General features: G+C 41.5%; 1 protein-coding gene across 1 annotated transcript in view; it reads right to left on the reverse strand.

Moving 5' to 3' along the window:
• Positions 1-21,109, reverse strand: part of LOC124613325 — a 365,135-nt gene that overhangs the window by 34,481 nt on the left and 309,545 nt on the right. Inside the window, exons 4-5 of the mRNA XM_047142021.1 lie at positions 9,401-9,696; positions 8,864-9,307 (exon numbers count right to left, since the gene is read on the reverse strand). Coding sequence (XP_046997977.1) covers positions 8,864-9,307; positions 9,401-9,696 — 740 coding nt within the window. The remainder of the gene's footprint in view (positions 1-8,863; positions 9,308-9,400; positions 9,697-21,109) is intronic.

The raw sequence follows: 21,109 nt of genomic DNA on the forward strand, positions 1-21,109 counted from the left end.
CGTTCTTTCTTGTTATTGCATTCCCATTATACCGTCTTGGTTCTTGTACATATCGCGTATTACCATTCTTTCTCTGCAGTTTACCTCTATTCTTCTCTGAATTTTGAACATCTTGCATCATTTTACGCTTTTTCCAGGTCGACTAACGCTGTGAATGTGTCTTGATTTTTCCTCAGTTTTGCTTCCATTATCAACCACCAGGTCAGACCTGCCTTTACCTATCCTTTAGGCCAAACTGATCGTCATACAAGAGGTCCTCAATTTTCTTCTTCATTCTTCTGTATACTATTCTTGTCGGTAACTTACATGCTTCAGATGGTAAGCTCATTGTACGTGACTGCTGTACTTGTCGGCTCCTGTAATCTTCAGAATTGTGTAGATGATGTTGTTAGCGAATGTATGACGTAATATCGCTAGTCTCATACATTCTAGACATCAGTGTGAATAGTCGTTTTCTTGTCACTTCCCCCAATTATTTTAGACATTCAGATGGAATGTAATCTGTGCTTTATTTGACACCACGAACATGAAAAAATATCGACACTCTGAGCATGATATAAGATGACCTGGACTGTTGAATTTTGGTATAGCTTGGTACATATCCATGGTAAGGTGCAAACATCAGAACCGGTTTACGATGTTCAGTACAGATGCCAACAAGGCCTTGTTGACGCTGGTTGTGCAAGTATTCTCATGTAGATGATGTTTACGAAGAATATTTACTTTGTACAAGGTGTTGGGAAATTCCCGTTACAAACTTCTAGGACCTGTAGAGGGGTATGAGTACATAACATTCTGAACAAGAAGCCATGTCCGGAAACGCACCGTTTCCGTGCTACAGCCATTTGAAAATGTCTTAGGTAGACAGGTTTGCAACAGGATAGTCATTGTGGGTGGTGCTTACGTCTGACTGGCTGATGTCATTTGACGTCTATCCTACCTGTCCCGATCTGCTTCGAGCCTCATACGGGTGTGTCTGAGTGTTAGAGCAACATGGTTGATTACACTTTTGCAGAATATACCGACATAATCCTTCTGTATGGCAAAGCTCGTGGTAATGGAAGAGCTGCTCGTCCCCTTTATCAAGATCCTCCGACTCCATCGCATACCTTTTTGCCACAGTTGTGCCACGCCTTCGAGAAAGGGGTACCTTCACCGTTAGCAGGCGCGCCTGCGATACTCCAAGAAGACGCCGCACTCCCGAATTGGAAGAGGCCGTACTGCATCATGTTGAAGAGAAACCGCTAACGATTTCACGAGGAGTTCTGCGTGCAGTGAAATCTGCTCCTAGAACCATCTGGTTTGTTGTGGATGACCGGCAATTACATCCAACACTCTTTATCACCTCTGACACTGATACACACCAGAATGAAGCTCAAGCAAACCGAGAGAGGTAGGATAGTCGTCGGATGACATCAGCCAGTCCAACGTAAGCACCCCCCCCCCCCCCCACCACGACTGCCCTGTTGTAAACCTACCTAGCAAAAATGTTTTCAAACGGTTGTAGCAAGGAAACAGTACGTTTTTGGACATGGGTTCTTATTCAAAGTATTATTTACTCACTTTCCTTTACAAGTCCTAGAGGTTAGTAACGGGAAATTCCAAACACCCGATATTTATTGGGGATATTTTTATCGCAAATTTTGTGTTACTTTTATGGGGATGGGGCAGGGTCACATTGTACATCACGATATCTAATGATAGATTGGTAACCACTGACACTTGGTATTTACGTGGATCATAAAAAAAAAATGGCTCTGAGCACTATGGGACTCAACATCTTAGGTCATAAGTCCCCTAGAACTTAGAACTACTTAAACCTAACTAACCTAAGGACATCACACACACCCATGCCCGAGGCAGGATTCGAACCTGCGACCGTAGCAGTCCCGCGGTTCCGGACTGCAGCGCCAGAACCGCTAGACCACCGCGACCGGCACGTGGATCATATTTAGAGATTGTTAACCACCTGTGACTGTCCTTTGTTTGGGCAATTTGCAGACGTGATGCTTAGTGAAGACCACACGTAATGACCTGATATTATGATGACGAGCACAACAATTTTCTAAGTCGCGACAGGAATCCTACACGTTATGGATATGAAATTGGCAGTATTGCACTGCAACCGGTAAACGTTCCAGGTTTCTGAAGAAAGCATTGCCGATCTTTAGATACATATATTTTCGACTTTTCTTAGGCTTAAGTTTGTTTTCGGTTCGTCTGAGAAAGTTCCACCTCTTTGTTCTAGTATCTCGAATGCACTCAGACACTGGAACTTTCTGAAGCTGCTCTTAGAGTCAATTTTTTTCCTCACTGGAAGTCGCACGTATTTCAGGGGCATGGAAACCGCTATGTTGTCCCTCCATTATCTCACGTTCTTCAGTTGCCATTTAGCAGTAGATGCAAATATAATGACATGTGTGTGAGGCAGTGTTACCAGATGTGCTCTACTCTTCAATGCTTCTCAAAGACACATGCATAAATTACACCTACACTTGCAGAGATTTCATCTCTCGTGCAGGTGTTTGTCATCAGAGGAAGCCTCGTACCATGTGCTGCTGTCCTTATTACTCTCCTTAGAACATAGCTGACGGTTGTTAAGTTAGAGGGAAGAGCGGTATATTAATTTTATTTGTCTGAGAAAGGAACTTGTTACTCTCCTGCCATTTCAGATCAGGCAAACGCACGTACAGGCAACAAAAGTACATGCAATTATATGAAAAAGTAGTCATATAGAATTTAACATAGAAGAACTAAACTAAACTCCTCCTCAACAGGCCATGAAGGCCCAATTGTACCGACCAGCCGCCGTGTCATCCTCAGCCCACAGGCGTCAGTGGATGCGGATATGGATGGGCATGTGGTCGGCACACCGCTCTCCCGGCCGTATGGCACTTTCCGAGGCCGGAGCCGCTACTTCTCAATCAAGTAGCCCCTCAGTTTGCCTCACAAGGACTGAGTGCATCCCGCTCGCCAACGGCGCTCGGCAGATCGGATGGTCACCCACCCAAGTGCTAGCCCAGCCCGACAGCGCTTCACTTCGCTGATCCTCTGGGAACCTATGTTACCACTGCGGCAAGGCCGTTGGCATACCTCGGAAGAAAGTTCTGGGAAACTGGAGAACCGGGCCGCTAGAATAGTGACCTCATCTCAATTACCTAAATACGGGTTGCCTTTCCTGTGGTTAGCATAATCGTGAAATTGTCAACTTTTGTGCATGGAAGATTTAATGAATGTGATACGTATAAAAGCGACGAATCACGCGTGTATCTAATTACTGACTGCTCGCCCTAGGAGAGGGTGTTTGCACACGGCACTCTAGGTTGCACTCTAGGGCACTCTAGGAGCCCTTCCTTTACGAGCATATCCCAACGTAGTTTGGAAAATTGACAAAAAATATGTCGATTCCATGACGACTCCATCTTCAGCGTAGAAGGAATGTTTGGGGCCAGGACACAGTCTGTTGTACAGTACAGATCAGATCTCCGTGTTTCTGCATCGGGTTACGTGGATCAGTGTCTGGTGCACTGGACCAGCGCTTGAGGCAGGAACGATGTTTGGATCCCATTCGGACCACTCACACTTACGTTTTCTGTAGCTTCCCAAGATCAGTCCTGGGATGATAGTTTCCTTACCCATCTCGAGATCGTGCACCAAACGTATCGTCGAACCCTAAATTTCCTGAATCTCATATGTTTTTGCGTACGGAACTGTGGCTGCCCATGTACCTGTGGTATCGGCATCAGCACCGAGTGTTCGATAATTTGATAGTATAGCAATGAAGACTCGGAGTATCCGTATCGGAGTTACAGAATCACGGTGGGAAGAATACAAACGCGTTGCTATTCTCCCGTCCCGGTTTCGCGCATTGTACAGTCGCTCGATTTATCTGGCGTTGCCGTAAATTTGAGCTGGACACTGTGGCCGAGCGGTTCTAGGCGCTTCAGTCCGGAACCACGCGGCTGCAGGTTCGAATCCGGCTCCGGGCATGGATGTGTGTGATGTCCTTAGGTTAGTTAGGTTTACTTAGTTTTAAGTCTAGTGGACTGATGACCTCAGATGTTAAGTCTCATAGTGCTTAGAGCCATTTGAACCATTTGATTTGTAATTTTGTTTACGTACCACTGCGTGGAGTTGTAATTAAAATTCAGAGAACAACTTTAGGTAACTGAATATTAACTCCAAATTCTAGTACTAATTAAATTATGTAAACAGAGCAAGCAAGAGAAGTTCTTAGGAGGGACGCCTTGATCGACAAATATCATCATAGCTCAGCCAAATTTCACGAAATTTTAATAAATTATTTACAAAAACCTTCCTCGTGAATCAGTCTGTCTATTTGTGGACAATAGTTTCTGAGATTAGCCTTCAGGTACAGAAAGAAAAACGAGGAAGGGACTTTAATTTATAATGCGTGTAGATGCGCATTGTATAATAACCACATCAGAGATCAGCAACATATGTCAGTAATAGTAAGTATGCACCCAATCACTCAAAAAATTTATCGATTTTATACGTCAATTGATCGATGTAAACATAGCGCAACTCGCATTTATTAACTTTTATATTTTAAAAGATCAAAATCTAGAAGAAGATTTCCCACCAACAGAGTTGGAAATTCATGAAGCCATCAAAACACTCAAAAACAATAAAGGAAGTGGTGAAGACCCCATTACAGCAGAATTATTGAAGTGGGCAGAACCAAAAATTGTAAAGGATCTACAACTACTTCTTGAGAACATTTGGAAAACTGAAAAGGTTCCAACTGAATTGAAAACAGCATTAATCCACCTGCTACATAAAAAGGGAGCCAAACAAAATGTCAGTAATTACAGAGGAGTTTCACTACTGCCAGTGGCATACAAAATATTATCAAAAATTCTCCTGAACAGAGTGGTAGATACTTAGACAAACAACTGCGTGAATATCAAGGTGGTTTTCGAATGGGAAGATCTTGAGCAGAACAAATTTTTAACTTAAAGTCAATAATTCGCCATAGAAGGTTAACCAGCAAATTGATAATAGTGTCATTTATTGTTTTCAAGAAAGCATTTGATTGTATAGACAGAGAAACAATGGATAAGTCCATTAGGGAATTTGGTGATAAATCAAAATTAGCAAATATAATTTGTGAAACACTAACAAGTACAATATCTAAAGTCAAATTGTGGGACAAGTATCTCAGCCATTTGAAATAAAAACTGGTTTTAGACAAGGTGATGGTTTATCTTTACTTTTTAATTGTGTTCTAGAAAAAGTTGTAAGGATGTGGAATTCGCAGCTAAAAAATCACAAAATTAAACCAATAACTCTGGAAAGGAAAACAAATGGAATTAAGGTAAACTGCTTGGCCTTTGCGGAAGATTTTTCAATACTTTCAGAAAACCTGGCAGAGGCAGTTATTCAGATAAACCTTCTGAACAAAACAGCAAAAAGGACTGGTCTCAAAATTTCAGCTGAAAAAACAAAATTCATGACAAACATAAAAAAATGCGCCAAAACTCATAGAAACACAAATAGGCAAAATAGAGCGACTAAATAAATTTAAATATCTTGGAGAGACTATAGAACAGAATGTACTAGAAAAATCTGCAGTACATGTAAGAACTGACCAAATGGAAAGAGCGTATGGTTTGACCAAAAATATTTACAACAAGAAACGAATATCTAGAAAAACAAAACTAAAACACTACACCACAGTGGTACGACCAGAATGTTTATATGAATCTGAATGACTAACGATGAACTATATAAGATGGACAGACTAGAGGTACTGGAAAGAAGGATTATTACAAAAATAATGGGTGCAATAAAAACTGCAAATGGTTGAAAAATAAGAAGTAATGAGAAGACCTACAAAAATATGGAGAAAATATCTGAAGTAATGGCCAAACGAAGATTAAACTTTTTCTGACACCTCTACCGAATGGATGGAAACAGACTAACAAAACAAATAGACCTATATTTCTGGAAGAAGAAATCGACAGTAGCCTCGATTACAGAAGTAAGGAAAGATCTAGAAAGAAACAACATCAAAGAATCAGAAATAGCAGAAAGAAACTGTTTTAAAAATAAAATATTAAATATGGAAGGCTTTCAAAGGAGAAAAATAACAAATCGGGAACAACATGGACAGAAGAAAGGAAGAGACTTCATGTGGAGAAAATTAGGGAATACTGGAAAAATAGGAAACAACAACAAAGGACATCCTTCGTACGGTAGCCTTTGAATAAAGGAACTGAAAGTAAATTTGTGGCTGGTTGCTGTCCTAACACCATCAACATTTGTCTTCAAACAACAGCCACGGTCTCCATCATGTCATCATATGACAAAATTGCATGAAACTAAAGTTGTTAACGTGATCCTAGTTGGTCAAGACGATTGGAAAAAAAAAGCATAGTGTAAGTGAAAGTTAGTGCTTTTGCCTCAGAGAAAAAGAATTGCAAAAGTTAACACATATGGATAGCATACATAAACATGTTGAGTCGCATAATTCGTTTGCGTTTTAAGTATCTATTCTTAACTTGGTATCAGACGCCAGCTGGTTCATGAGATAGCATAATTTCCATAATTCGTATTGTACTCTAATGAATCCTTTTGTGCTCAAGAAAAGCTCAAAGATACATTAACACACAGGACCTTGCAACACTGCCGGCATCGATACTTTTATTCCTATAATATCGACGCACCAATACCGTCTTAAGTATTGGTATCGGTACGAGATATCGCCCTGTATCACGTATTCATACGTCCCCGGACGTGAGTGCTTCACTGTCCGTGCCTGAATTCCACCGAGTATGTTTGTGATGCCTATGGAGAGAGTTTTGCTCGTACAGATCTCCTCCCTGCTGGCCAGAAAGCACATATGGCTAAACAGTAGCTACCACTTTTCGTGGAGTTCGTAGAAACTGCCAGTAATAATCCGTGTTTAACGGCCTACTTTTTGACAGGACATTACGGCTAAACTTCTCTCCTTCCTTGTTTTGAGCTTTCTATCACAAACAGCTTTACCTTCACCAATGTGCGATGTGTTGTTCTGTCATTTGCGGTAATCATACTACACTTACAGAATTAATTTTTCGTCTCCATGATACTGTAAAACAAGAAATTCTCTTACCGACAGTGATATTCAAGATCGACTCTTGAATCAATTTCGTAAATTTGTTACGTGAATGCCTCCTTACTACTGTACGTGTCACATTTCCGAAAGAGTGCCGTTCCTCGTGCATTGGTAGCTCTGTTGGTGAAACCATCTGGCAATGGCAAGGTTCCGTTTCGAGTCCCGGAAAACCACACAGGTTTAATGTGTTTGAAACTTTCACATTCCCAGTTGATATTAATTTTGTTATAATAAATTTACATAGACATTATTTGCAGTTCAAACACACTGAAGTAATGATTAAGACAGCACCTGCGCCCCAGAGGAGTGGGTTGAAATTGCAATACGGCCATCTAGATGCATGTTTTTCTTTGTTCCTCGAAATCGGTGAAGGCTAGTGCCGGTATGCTTCCGGGGAAAAGACGGTCGATTTCCGTTTCCAACCTCGCCTAATTCGATCATAAGCACAATGTGATGGCTTCATCATCGACGGGACATTGTTGTTGTTGTGGTCTTCAGTCCTGAGACTGGTTTGATGCAGCTCTCCATGCTACTCTATCCTGTGCAAACCTACTGCAATCTACATCCTTCTGAATCTGCTTAGTGTATTCATCTCTTGGTCTCCCTCTACGATTTTTACCCTCCACGCTGCCCTCCAATACTAAATTTGTGATCCCTTGATGCCTCAGGACATGTCCTACCAACCGATCCCGTCTTCTGGTCAAGTTGTGCCACAAACTTCTCTTCTCCCCAATCCTATTCAGTACTTCCTCATTAGTTATGTGATCTACCCATCTAATCTTCAGCATTCTTCTGTAGCACCACATTTCGAAAGCTTCTATTCTCTTCCAGTCCAAACTATTTATCGTCCACGTTTCACTTCCATACATGGCTACACCCCATACAAATACTTTCAGAAATGACTTCCTGACACTTAAATCTATACTCGATGTTATCAAATTTCTCTTCTTCAGAAAAGCTTTCCTTGCCATTGCCAGTGTACATTTTATATCCTCTCTACTTCGACCATCATCAGTTATTTTGCTCCCCAAATAGCGAAACTCCTTTACTACTTTAAGTGTCTCATTTCCTAATCTAATTCCCTCAGCATCACCCGACTTAATTCGACTACATTCCATTATCTTCGTTTTGCTTTTGTTGATGTTCATCTTATATCCTCCTTTCAAGACAATGTCCATTCCGTTCAACTGCTCTTCCAAGTCCTTTGCTGTCTCTGACAGAATTACAATGTCATCAGCGAACCTCAAAGTTTTTATTTCTTCTCCATGGATTTTAATACCTACTCCGAATTTTTCTTTTGTTTCCTTTACTGCTTGCTCAATATACAGATTGAACAACATCGGGGAGAGGCTACAACCCTGTCTTACTCCCTTCCCAACCACTGCTTAACGCGTAATTTTCTTAGTTTAAAACGTATTCTAGTCTAGAACATAAATTATATCTCTGGAATCTGTTCTCCCGTTTTATTGATAGCGTGTTGCATGTTGTGGACGTTGACTAAGATTTCAGACAATCAGTAGGTAACTTTATGAGTGATCTTGAGGTTCTTGATTGTTCTTTGAATTCATCCAGTTGATCGGCATCCACCCAGTATTATAAAATGATGAATGTGGTGTCACTCTTTTCTATGGCTCTTTTGGCAATTTGCGTATTAAAATATTTGGCCTTGACTTGCAGTAAATTGGCACAAATCATTTTTATAGTATCGTATGAAACTAAGGATGGAAAGAGATAAGTACTTGCCTTGTTGAGTTCCGCATTATCGGCCACCTCGTCTGCGTCATCCTCATCTGGAGTTCCGTCGTTTGGAAGCTCAAGTTCTCCATCTGAATTCATGTCGTTCCTCTCTCCGTCATAATCGTCGTCATACTCTCCTTCTTCGTCATCCTCTGGTTTTTCGCTGACAGCTGTGTTCTCCTCATCCTCATTGTCATTATCATCGTCTTCGTCGCTAGCTGTTTCCTGGAATTCCTGGCTGTCATCCTCTACCTCATAGCTCCTGTCAGTACCATCCAGTTCGGTGCTCTTCTGCGACGACTCACTTCCTGGACCTGAAATGTCTTCGGCTTTGGGACGGGACAACAACGCGCGCTTTTGTTTGTCGGCTGCAGAGCTGGTTGTGCTGTCTCTGGCGTTACCAGCTTGTGGTCGATGGGTTATGCACTTCTCGTTGCGTTCCAAACATTCCTAAAACATTGAACCAACGGAGCTAGCAAATCAGGGAAACTTTTAAATTTATTTAATACCAAGAATAAAACCTCCAACAATGACCAAATTTACCTGTTGAATCGTCACTTTTGCAAGTCCACCAGAATACTCTCTGCCATTCATGGCTTCTGATTCCACTCGGTTCCTTGGTTTTGCTGTGCTTAGATAGCTTTCACCTTTTATCGCTGTCATATTAGTAGCCATCAGACTGGAATTGCCTATGGGGAGATTTACTGGAGGCGGCGTCAGTTGATCGTCAATACCAGTGTTTGTAGTTTTGCTGGCTTTCCGAACACCTGCCGTATTGGAGCCAACTTCAGAGCTCGTTACGTCTTTATTTGTTCCCCACGTAGGTGCATTATGTGGCTCTGAAAGAAAAAGGAAGATAAGTTGAAGGGTACAGAAATTGAAAATGAAATAGTAGTAAATAACAGTTTGGTGTATTACCATTTGGTGCATCTTTAAATGCAAATACAATGAAAGTTATCTGTTTATTCATGGCAGAGTGAGCAGCTTAGATAGCAGAAGTACCGCATAGAAATTTCTACTTGATAGATTGTTAAGATGAGAGTGTAAAGAGAGAGATAACTTATTTGGACTTTGTTAACTGCAAGCGCGAGTTCAGTAATTATTACTCTGCAAAGATTTTATTGTGTCTAATAAATCTACGTGCTGGTAATTAGGGAGAGGTATTAGCCATGTGCTCAGCATTCTAATTAGGTTTTCCTCATTTATATTAGTTAAAAAACATTGATTAGGAACTCAAGAAAACTTAAACAAGAGTAGGAAGGCAAATTACTGCATAGTGATTTATTTCTGATCATAATTTCCGGTGCAGCCAGAGCAGAGTCGAGTTACTCGTTGCAAGGCAAGAATTTGTTGTAGGGCTTAGTTAAAAATTTTGAGAGTATTAGAAACATCTTCCAATAAGTGAAATTTCATGTAAATTCAACAAATGCGTTTTTAGTAATAGGACACATTCAAATTACTTAACAGTTATTTATGCTGAGAATTCTTGTGAATTGTTCTTTGATACAATCCCATTTACAGACAATGAGATGTATTTCAAATTAGTTAAAATCACATTTCTAAAAATTAATTTGGGTGGATAAGATCATGTTCAAAAGTATGGTAGTTATGCACATTCTAGATCTCAAACTGTAATTGGAACTTTGAAGTCATACAATTTTTATATTGTCAGCGAGAAACTCGTTAAACACAGTTTCAGCATACACTCCCAATTATAGAGATAACTTTCAAGGAGCTTAATTACATTATAAAATATGTACTTTAGAAAAGATACGTCTGATATGCTCAAAGTCTCAACTCTACCAGTTTCTACTGGTTGTTTGTAAGTGACGTTTAATTATTAGTTCCCTCATGTCAATTTAAGCTTCAGAATATTTTTCGTCGTTGTTCCCATATTGTATTTCCTATAGCTTCCACGTAATTTTCTTCGTTCCAAGTCGTTACGAACTAAGAAACGTAAAAATCTAAAGGCAGATATATATATCAGTCAATTGACTAAATCACGGTTGGAACAATTACAAAAAGTGTCCACTGAGTGAAATAGTGTTTATGGATGACCGGTGGAACAGGTACGAAATCTATGTCATAAAATGAAAAAAAAAAGGAAGTTGATCAGCTTAATAAAGACAGAAACGTAATTCTATATAATATAAACAACCAAATCTTAATAAGAAAGTTAGATAAGCACTTTGTCATTTAAGACATTGTCTGTGCACTGTACGAGCAACAATTTAAATTTATGGGGTACTTCAGGACAGCTTCTGGGCACAACGAAGTAGGAATATGTGATGACTGGGGCAACAGTGGTGAACATAGCAGAAATTTTGGCAAATAGAAACTATGAAGTCATCCAAAGGTGATTTAATACACATGTTTGATTGTAGGATAAGACGTTTAGCACAAATTATGAAAATCACACGCAGTATATACTAAGTTTACACAACCTTCGACTATGTTTTCCGTGGTGATGTTCGACCAGTAAAGTAAGGAACCTTTCTTTACATTAGAAATGGGTGCTGTATAGCAACTGTATTAACTGTAGTTACGTGACACAAAATTAATGCACCATTATCTTAAATCAAAAAGTTACAGTAATATAATAAAAAATTTTCTTAGTGAGATCCACATAAAATGCTGATGACAGTTAACAAATATGAGAGTAAACTGTGCCATTGGTAGTCACATTTTAATTTATTTGCTCAAATAAAATTGAGACGTGCTTCTGTCCGTCTCGTTTAAACCCTCGCCGGCGCTTTTCCGCGTGGCGACGCCGTCTGTTCTCCTCGTCTCATGCCCCTCCCTCTAGGTCGGTGGAGTGGAGTGACTGAGTCGTGAAGCGTGGCAGTACTCCATCGACTCCGGAAGTGCTTGTTTGTCTTACTTCCGGTGGTTTGTGTTGTGTCGGCCGGCTCATTCCACCGTGAGGTTATATGACATAGCGCGCCTGACTTGGAGAATCCGTTAGCTCCGATTATGCTGGTTCTTGTCGGAAGAGAATTGAAATAAGGAGCTGTGATGTTGCTGTTCCGGAGAATAGTGGGAGTCGTCGAGGACGGTTGCTCCGGGAATGTTTTGAGCACTGTGGGCGGCAGGTTTTCCTCGGGTACTGAAGTTGAGTATATTTCGCTATTGCCGTTGTGCTTTTGACTTGCTGTTGCCTTGTATTATGGTGTTGTTTCCGACTTCGTTTATGTTGCTGCCGCCGACATTGTGTGTTTTCCGTCCACCGGTTTAGCTCGCCAGTTCTGAACCTATGAAGGAAAAGGTTGAATGTTAGTTCTACACTGCGTTTGCAGAGTTTGACTTAGAGTGTGTAGGTGTTTCTTGTACTGCTGGGCTGGTTCCTCGGTTAGGCGTCGGCGTGAGCGTGAATTGCTTGGTTAAAATTTGTAGTGGACACTCCGGGCATGGGCGATGCTGTACAACCAGGATAGTAGAACATGTTGAGTCAAAGGCTGTGAATGTGAACGGTTACTCTGTCATGTCACACTAGGAGATTAGGTACTGATGTATTGGAGGCTATCTATTGATTCTTGTGACCAATTTGGTAGTCAGTTCCAAGCCTACGTGTTCTGTGTATGTGAGGGAAAGAAAAGAAATTTGTGATGTACGTGGCTGTGCACACCTTAAAAGTTGTTGGTGCATGTGTTTATTTTAAAGATTGTTGCAATACCGTATGTTATTATCAGCCCCCTTTTAGACTGAAAATTTTACAGGATTACAGAGTTTTATTTGTATGTTTGCCTATATGAACAGTGTCGATTGAGCTGGTGGCTTTTACGCCAGTTTGTGAAATGTGGCAGCTTTACGCTGCGGTCTAATGATTTGTAATTGAAGGGCATCATTTAATTCCTCTTTGGGGCTCCCCTTGTATTTTTCATGCTTCGTACTACCTGAAGATTGTAAATCATGATATTCGGGCACGATGACTGATTGGTAGCCTTGCAGCTGCTTGTATTTCATACTCAGCAACTGTGGTTAAACTTTTGTAAATTTGCTGGCCATATTGGTGTGCGATTCTTTGCATTTTTAAATTTAGATTTTATGCAAGTTTTAGAAGTATATGCATGTATTGTTGTCCCTAGGATTTAAGCTGGATAGTATCAATTGGTTTATTTAAGGTTGCTAAGTTTTAGAGAATTGCTTCGCTGTATGATCGTTCTTAATGCTCAATGTGAATTCTAAATGTACTGTGGCCTTTAAGGCTCGATTATTGATAAATTTGTTGATTTGCCTTCTATTTTTGAGAAATTGCCTAACCTTAACCATAGGTCAGGCCTCCAGGCTGAGCTGTTTATTAAGTACCTTGATGACTTGGCCCTTCAGGCTCCCCTTTTGGAAGCTCTACAGCCCTTAAGGCTTTGAAATCAGGTTTTAATACTTAACCTCCCTTGTTAGTGTACTGGGGCCCTTAAGGCCGGCTTACTGATAAATTCCTCGCTATTACTTACGTATTGCAGAATTTGACTAATTTCATTTATTACCTGGCCCTTACGGTCGGGTTGTTAATAAGCACTTGTTATTTTCCAGTTGATATTTCTAAGATTTTCATATCTTGTAAATTTGGCCCTTCAGGCCCCTTACTTGGAAGTTGCACAGCCCTTCAGGCTGAACACGTTATATGTATTCTTGCTAAATTGGCCCTTCAGGCTTTCTTTGCGATTGCAGCCCTTAAGGCATACGCAGTACTGTGTTGCGTGGTACAATGTTAAATTGTTGATGAACTAGTTTCTTAAGTTTTGGTTCTCCCTATATTCATTATCTTGGCAGATTGTATATTGTATTTTAGCTAGTTTTAATAAATGCATTAGAAGTAAGGTGTTGTGTTACTTCTACCAGCACTTGGCCCTGCTTCCTCGCCCGATCCTAGTGGCTCCTTACTTCCTTGATTGTTAGAATTTTTGCCCGTTAGCCACTATTATCGGTTTCAAAAATAAGAATTTACCAAGTTTGTGAATTCTATGGTTCATTTAGATATCTAGATCGCCAGTCTTATATGTGCAAACTGGGTTCAACTGTTTGCTGTGATTTGATTACCCCTGGAGAAGAGCTCCTGCAAGGAGAGCTTCTGCGAAGTTTGGAAGGTAGGAGACGAGGTACTGGCGGGATTAAAGCAGTGAGGACGGGGCGCGATTCGTGCTTGGGTAGCTCAGTTGGTAGAGCACTTGCCCGCGAAAGGCAAAGGTCCCGAGTTCAAGTCTCGGTCCGGCACACAGTTTTAATCTGCCAGGAAGTTTCATATCAGCGCACACTCCGCTGCAGAGTGAAAATCTCGTTCTTCAAGTCTATATTGTTAACAGGAAGCAATTGTAATACCCTCATGCACCGAATAACAGAACAATATCTACCCTTATAACGACAAGAGCATGCATAAATGAGATAAAGTGAACGCAGTTTGGAGGAGGTCTATGCACGTGGCTAATGGCATTGGGAAACCCCAATTGACATTAACAAAGAAGGCCCAGCTGCAGTGCAGAAAGAAATTGGGCAAGAACAGCATAATACCTTTTGAATAAACACAGCCGAGATGGTGGGCAAGTGGCTAGACAGCATTAACAAGGCTACCGGCGACCCGGCAAGAAAAATAAAAATTCACCTATAACAAGGAAGCGGTTGGTTGAAGCCATACTATGTGACGTAGAAGAGACACAGTGGGAAGAGTCTCGTCTTATAAAAGCATTTTTGAGAACTAAATTAACAGAGCTCTCGTCGCGCAACCTACGTGTCGAAAAATAGTGAAGACGTCTCCAAAGTGAAGGCGGTGTGCTTCAAGTATCGTGGCAACAGATGTAAAGCGGTAGTTCGTATTCCTCTTGGAATTTTTGCGGCCAGAGCACTGTGTACATCGCTCCATCCCCTAGCGAGTGTGCAATAGCCATTATTTCGACTAGGGAGTACATGGGAGTTTGGTTAGTTTAAAAGGTAAAATTTCATTCCGTACCAACTTAGTCCATTGATCAGCTACAACAAAGTAAATGTAAATTTCACTGATGAAATTTAATCGTTTTCGGATGTGCCCCAGGGAAGTATATCGCTATTCGTATTGTGTATTAATGACCTCGCAGAAAATATTAATAGTAAACTCAGGCTTTTTGTAGGTGATGCAGTTATCTATAACGAAGTACTATCTCAAAGAAGCTGCATAAATATTCAGTCAGATCTTGATAATATTTCAACTTTGTGCAGAGACTGGCAACTTACTCTATATGTTTAGAAATGTAAACTTCTGCACTTCAGAAAACGAAAAACCGTAGTGTCCTATGACTGTAATATCAATGAGCCACTGCTGGAATTGGTCAGCTCATAGGAATACCAGGGTGTAACGCTCTGTAGGGAAATGAAATGGAATGATCACATAGGTTCATTTGTGGCTATAGCAGGTGGCACACTTCGAATTATTGGTTGCATGCTAGAGAAAGTGTAATCAGTCTAGAACATAGATTCCTTACAATACACTCTTGCGACCGGTTGTAGAATATTGCTCAAGTGTGTGGGACTCATACCAAATGGGGCTAATAGGGGATATTGAACGTATACAGAGAAGGGCAGCACGAATGACCACAGGTTGGTTTAATCCATGGGAGAGTGTGACAGAGGTACTGGAGGAACTGACTGGAAGACTCTTGAAGGTAGATGCAAACTATCCTGAGAAAGTCTACTAGTAAAGTTTCAAGAACCAGCTTTGAATGATTACTCTAAGAATATACTATAACCCCCTACGTATCGCTCACATAGGGATCGTGAGGATAAGATTAGAATAAGTACTGCACGCACAGAGGCATTCTAACAATCATTCTTCCCGCGCTCCATACGTTAATGGGAAAGGAAGAAACCCTAATAACTGGTACAATGGGACGTACCATCTGCCATGTGCCACACGATGATTTGCAGAGTATAGTTGTAGTTGTACATGTAGATGTAGAAATACGTTTGAATTGCTTCCTCGATGAAGCACAGACAAAGGAACTGTTGTGGTGACTGAAACTCTGAAGAACTTGAAAATATCCACAGATTATAACATTCCACCGAACTGTGTCTTAAACTCTCTTTACTGGCTTGTTGCAAATACCCCACTCTTCAAGTATGTGAGGGTAAATCTTTTTGCGCGATGCGATTAGATACGTTGGATGTCGTCCGCGCCATTACAGTTCAGCCAGAACGACCAAACGGATCTTACGATCATCCTACTGACGCTCCAAATCACTTGCGAAGTAACGTTTTGTCGTAAACTGTAATGCTTACTGGAACGAAACCAATGTAGAAATATTTCAATCCGGAAGTATTCGACACCAATTATTCTATATGATCGAGGAAAATTTAGTTCATGCTGCTTCTCTAGCACGAAGCTAATGGAATGCCAATGTTTTACATCGAAACTTGACTGAGGAGATGGATTGGGAAAGTAGAAACCAACTAGGTGCCTTTCCGCTTGATAATCGCGGGTATTTAGGGATCAGAATTCTTCATGTTGTAAGACATGACGGACTCATGCTTGAGAATGCCTTTCTTGTTGAGTAAGATGATGAAACTGGAATCTTCAATGGCAGTTTACTTGACAGGGAAGATTATGGAAGTAGTTTCCTAAATCCTTGTACTTCGATAAACTTATTGTTCACCGAACATAACGTCGGAATTTTGATTGTTGCTCGCAATGCGTACGGTCTCATGCATTTTGATAACATGTTTTATTTCACTGACTCGCATTCATATTGACAAAAGGGAAGAAGCGGATCACAAAATGAATAAGCCTGTGTTACCGAATGCGATACAATCGACGAATGCCTTCATATTATCCCCCGAACTGTGCATTCCAATGACGGCAAACAATTTTCAATTAATGCTATCAATTTTTCCATCAGGGGAGGATTCGTACCAGTGCAGCAATATTTACAGGCATATCAATCGATACAGGCAGATAAAGAAGTCCCTGCCGAAAATGACACAGAATCACAGCCAGTAAATGCATCGCAATTCGTTCCTGTGCAAACAACTGTAATAGGACCAATTGGTCACGAGCTACTAGATGTTAATGTGGCTTCGAGGAAAGTAGACATACAAACGAAATTGTTCGCAAAACTAAGGACGATGTTGCAAATGTGAACAGACAGTTGCAAGCAAAGGAATCATGGCTTCATCTCTTTCCACGCGGCATCAATGGCTTGAACGAAGAGATCCCGCTAAAAATGATGCCATTGGATTATTTCCAACAGTGAATTCTAGGCTCCGATCCTCATTTTCAAGGAACAAACTATTTCCTTTATGCACTCTGAATGTTTGAATGACTTAGAGTGCAGTCGATGATCAGTGCGTGCTTCAGAGCTATACGAGGACAATAACATCATGTCGATGACAAGCATTTACATTTAAAGAATGTCAGAGGATCTGGATCATTTTGACGAACAGCTCACAACGAATTAATTATATTTATTTGTTGTATCGATCCTCCAGCTTTAATAATTATTTTCAGCTGTAATAAGTGGATTTTTTTTTAAGCCGACCTGATGAAGTTCCTAGCAAATTACTTCTTGATGAAGTCCAGCGTTTCGTTGAATCAAAACCGTTGAGTTGAACAGACATTTTTCTCGCTATGTCGATGCTTTCACGAAGCAGATCAAATACAATAAAAATATTCTTGTGAAACGTACTCGATTTCTGGACACGAATTGAGTTTCACAATCGTGGAAGCCCACATGTCCGCTTGTAGTAGGGGATTGAAAACCTTGCATTTTTGGAACTCCAGAAGGATTTGAGTATATCGAGCAAGTGATCTCGTACCACTAGTCAAGAGAAGAAGGAGAAGAAGAAGATCTAGACTTAAGATCACTCGTTTAACGCAACCAAACTCATCGTCACTGTCATACATGCCACAAAAACAAATCTGATACACGTCGATTTGCATTTCCTCTACATCTACATCTACATTTATACTCCGCAAGCCACCCAACGGTGTGTGGCGGAGGGCACTTTACGTGCCACTGTCATTACCTCCCTTTCCTGTTCCAGTCGCGTATGGTTCACGGGAAGAACGACTGTCTGAAAGCCTCCGTGCGCTCTCTAATCTCTCTAATTTTACATTCGTGATCTCCTCGGGAGGTATATGTAGGGGGAAGCAATATATTCGATACCTCATCCAGAAACGCACCCTCTCGAAACCTGGCGAGCAAGCGACACTGCGATGCAGAGCGCCTCTCTTGCAGAGTCTGCCACTTGAGTTTATTAAACATCTCCGTAACGTTATCACGGTTACCAAATAACCCTGTGACGAAACGCGCCGCTCTTCTTTGGATCTTCTCTATCTCCTCCGTCAAACCGATCTGGTACGGATCCCACACTGATGAGCAATACTCAAGTATAGGTCGAACGAGTGTTTTGTAAGCCACCTCCTTTGTTCATGGACTACATTTTCTAAGCACTCTACCAATGAATCTCAACCTCGTACCCGCCTTACCAACAATTAATTTTATATGATCATTCCACTTCAAATCGCTCCGCATGCATACTCCCAGATATTTTACAGAAGTAACTGCTACCAGTGTTTGTTCCGCTATCACATAATCATACAATAAAGGATCATTCTTTCTATGTATTCGCAATACATTACATTTGTCTATGTTAAGGGTCAGTTGCCACTCCCTGCACCAAGTGCCTATCCGCTGCAGATCTTCCTGCATTTCGCTACAATTTTCTAATGCTGCAACTTCTCTGTATACTACAGCATCATCCGCGAAAAGCCGCATGGAACTTCCGACACTATCTACTAGGTCATTTATATATATTGTGAAAAGCAATGGTCCCATAACACTCCCCTGTGGCACGCCAGAGGTTACTTTAACGTCTGTAGACGTCTCTCCATTGATAACAACATGCTGTGTTCTGATTGCTAAAAACTCTTCAATCCAGCCACACAGCTGGTCTGATATTCCGTAGGCTCTTACTTTGTTTATCAGGCGACAGTGCGGAACTGTATCGAACGCCTTCCGGAAGTCAAGAAAAATAGCATCTACCTGGGAGCCTGTATCTAATATTTTCTGGGTCTCATGAACAAATAAAGCGAGTTGGGTTTCACACGATCGCTGTTTCCGGAATCCATGTTGATTCCTACATAGTAGATTCTGGGTTTCCAAAAACGACATGATACTCGAGCAAAAAACATGTTCTAAAATTCTACAGCAGATCGACGTCAGAGATATAGGTCTATAGTTTTGCGCATCTGCTCGACGACCCTTCTTGAAGACTGGGACTATCTGTGCTCTTTTCCAATCATTTGGAACCGTCCGTTCCTCTAGAGACTTGCGGTACACGGCTGTTAGAAGGGGGGCAAGTTCTTTCGCGTACTCTGTGTAGAATCGAATTGGTATCCCGTCAGGTCCAGTGGACGTTCCTCTATTGAGTGATTCCAGTTGCTTTTCTATTCCTTGGACACTTATTTCGATGTCAGCCATTTTTTCTTTTGTGCGAGGATTTAGAGAAGGATCTGCAGTGCGGTCTTCCTCTGTGAAACAGCTTTGGAAAAAGGTGTTTAGTATTTCAGCATTACGCGTGTCATCCTCTGTTTCAATGCCATCATCATCCCGTAGTGTCTGGATATACTGTTTCGAGCCACTTACTGATTTAACGTAAGACCAGAACTTCCTAGGTTTTTCTGTGAAGTCGATACATAGAATTTTACTTTCAAATTCACTGAACGCTTCACGCATAGCCCTCCTTACGCTAACTTTGACATCGTTTAGCTTCTGTTTGTCTGAGAGGTTTTGGCTGCGTTTAAACTTGGTGTGGAGCTCTCTTTGCTTTCGCAGTAGTTTCCTAACTTTGTTGTTGTACCACGGAGGGTTTTTCCCGTCCCTCACAATTTTACTCGGCACGTACCTGTCTAAAACGCATTTTGCGATTGCCTTGAACTTTTTCCTTAAACACTCAACATTGTCAGTGTCGGAACAGAAATTTTCGTTTTGATCTGTTAGGTAGTCTGAAATCTGCCTTCTATTACTCTTGCTAAACAGATAAACCTTCCTCCCTTTTTTTATATTCCTATTAACTTCCATATTCAGGGATGCTGCAACGGCCTTATGATCACTGAATCCCTGTTCTGTACATACAGAGTCGAAAAGTTCGGGTCTGTTTGTTATCAGTAGGTCTAAGATGTTATCTCCACGAGTCGGTTCTCTGTTTAATTGCTCGAGGTAATTTTCGGATAGTGCACTCAGTATAATGTCACTCGATGCTCTGTCCCTACCACCCGTCCTAAACATCTGAGTGTCCCAGTCTATATCTGGTAAATTGAAATCTCCACCTAAGACTATAACATGCTGAGAAAATTTATGTGAAATGTATTCCAAATTTTCTCTCAGTTGTTCTGCCACTAATGCTGCTGAGTCGGGAGGTCGGTAAAAGGAGCCAATTATTAACCTAGTTCGGTTGTTGAGTGTAACCTCCACCCATAATAATTCACAGGAACTATCCACTTCTACTTCACTACAGGATAAACTACTCCTAACAGCGACGAACACTCCACCACCGGTTGCATGCAATCTATCCTTTCTAAACACCGTCTGTACCTTTGTAAAAATTTCGGCAGAATTTATCTCTGGCTTAAGCCAGCTTTCTGTACCTATAACGATTTCAGCTTCGGTGCTTTCTATCAGCGCTTGAAGTTCTGGTACTTTACCAACGCAGCTTCGACAGTTGACAATTACAATACCGATTGCTGCTTGGTCCCCGCATGTCCTGACTTTGCCCCGCACCCGTTCAGGCTGTTGCCCTTTCTGTACTTGCCCAAGGCCATCTAACCTAAAAAACCGCCCAGCCCACGCCACACAACCCCTGCTACCCGTGTAGCCGCTTGTTGCGTGTAGTGGACTCCTGACCTATCCAGCGGAACCCGAAACCCCACCACCCTATGGCGCAAGTCGAGGAATCTGCAGCCCACACGGTCGCAGAACCGTCTCAGCCTCTGATTCAGACCCTCCACTCGGCTCTGTACCAAAGGTCCGCAGTCAGTCCTGTCGACGATGCTGCAGATGGTGAGCTCTGCTTTCATCCCGCTAGCGAGACTGGCAGTCTTCACCAAATCAGATAGCCGCCGGAAGCCAGAGAGGATTTCTTCCGATCCATACCGAGACACATCATTGGTGCCGACATGAGCGACCACCTGCAGATGGGTGCACCCTGTACCCTTCATGGCATCCGGAAGGACCCTTCCCACATCTGGAATGACTCCCCCCGGTATGCACACGGAGTGCACATTGGTTTTCT

The sequence above is a fragment of the Schistocerca americana genome, chromosome 4, assembly GCF_021461395.2.
Source record: "Schistocerca americana isolate TAMUIC-IGC-003095 chromosome 4, iqSchAmer2.1, whole genome shotgun sequence".
NCBI classification, from domain to species: Eukaryota; Metazoa; Arthropoda; class Insecta; order Orthoptera; family Acrididae; genus Schistocerca; species Schistocerca americana.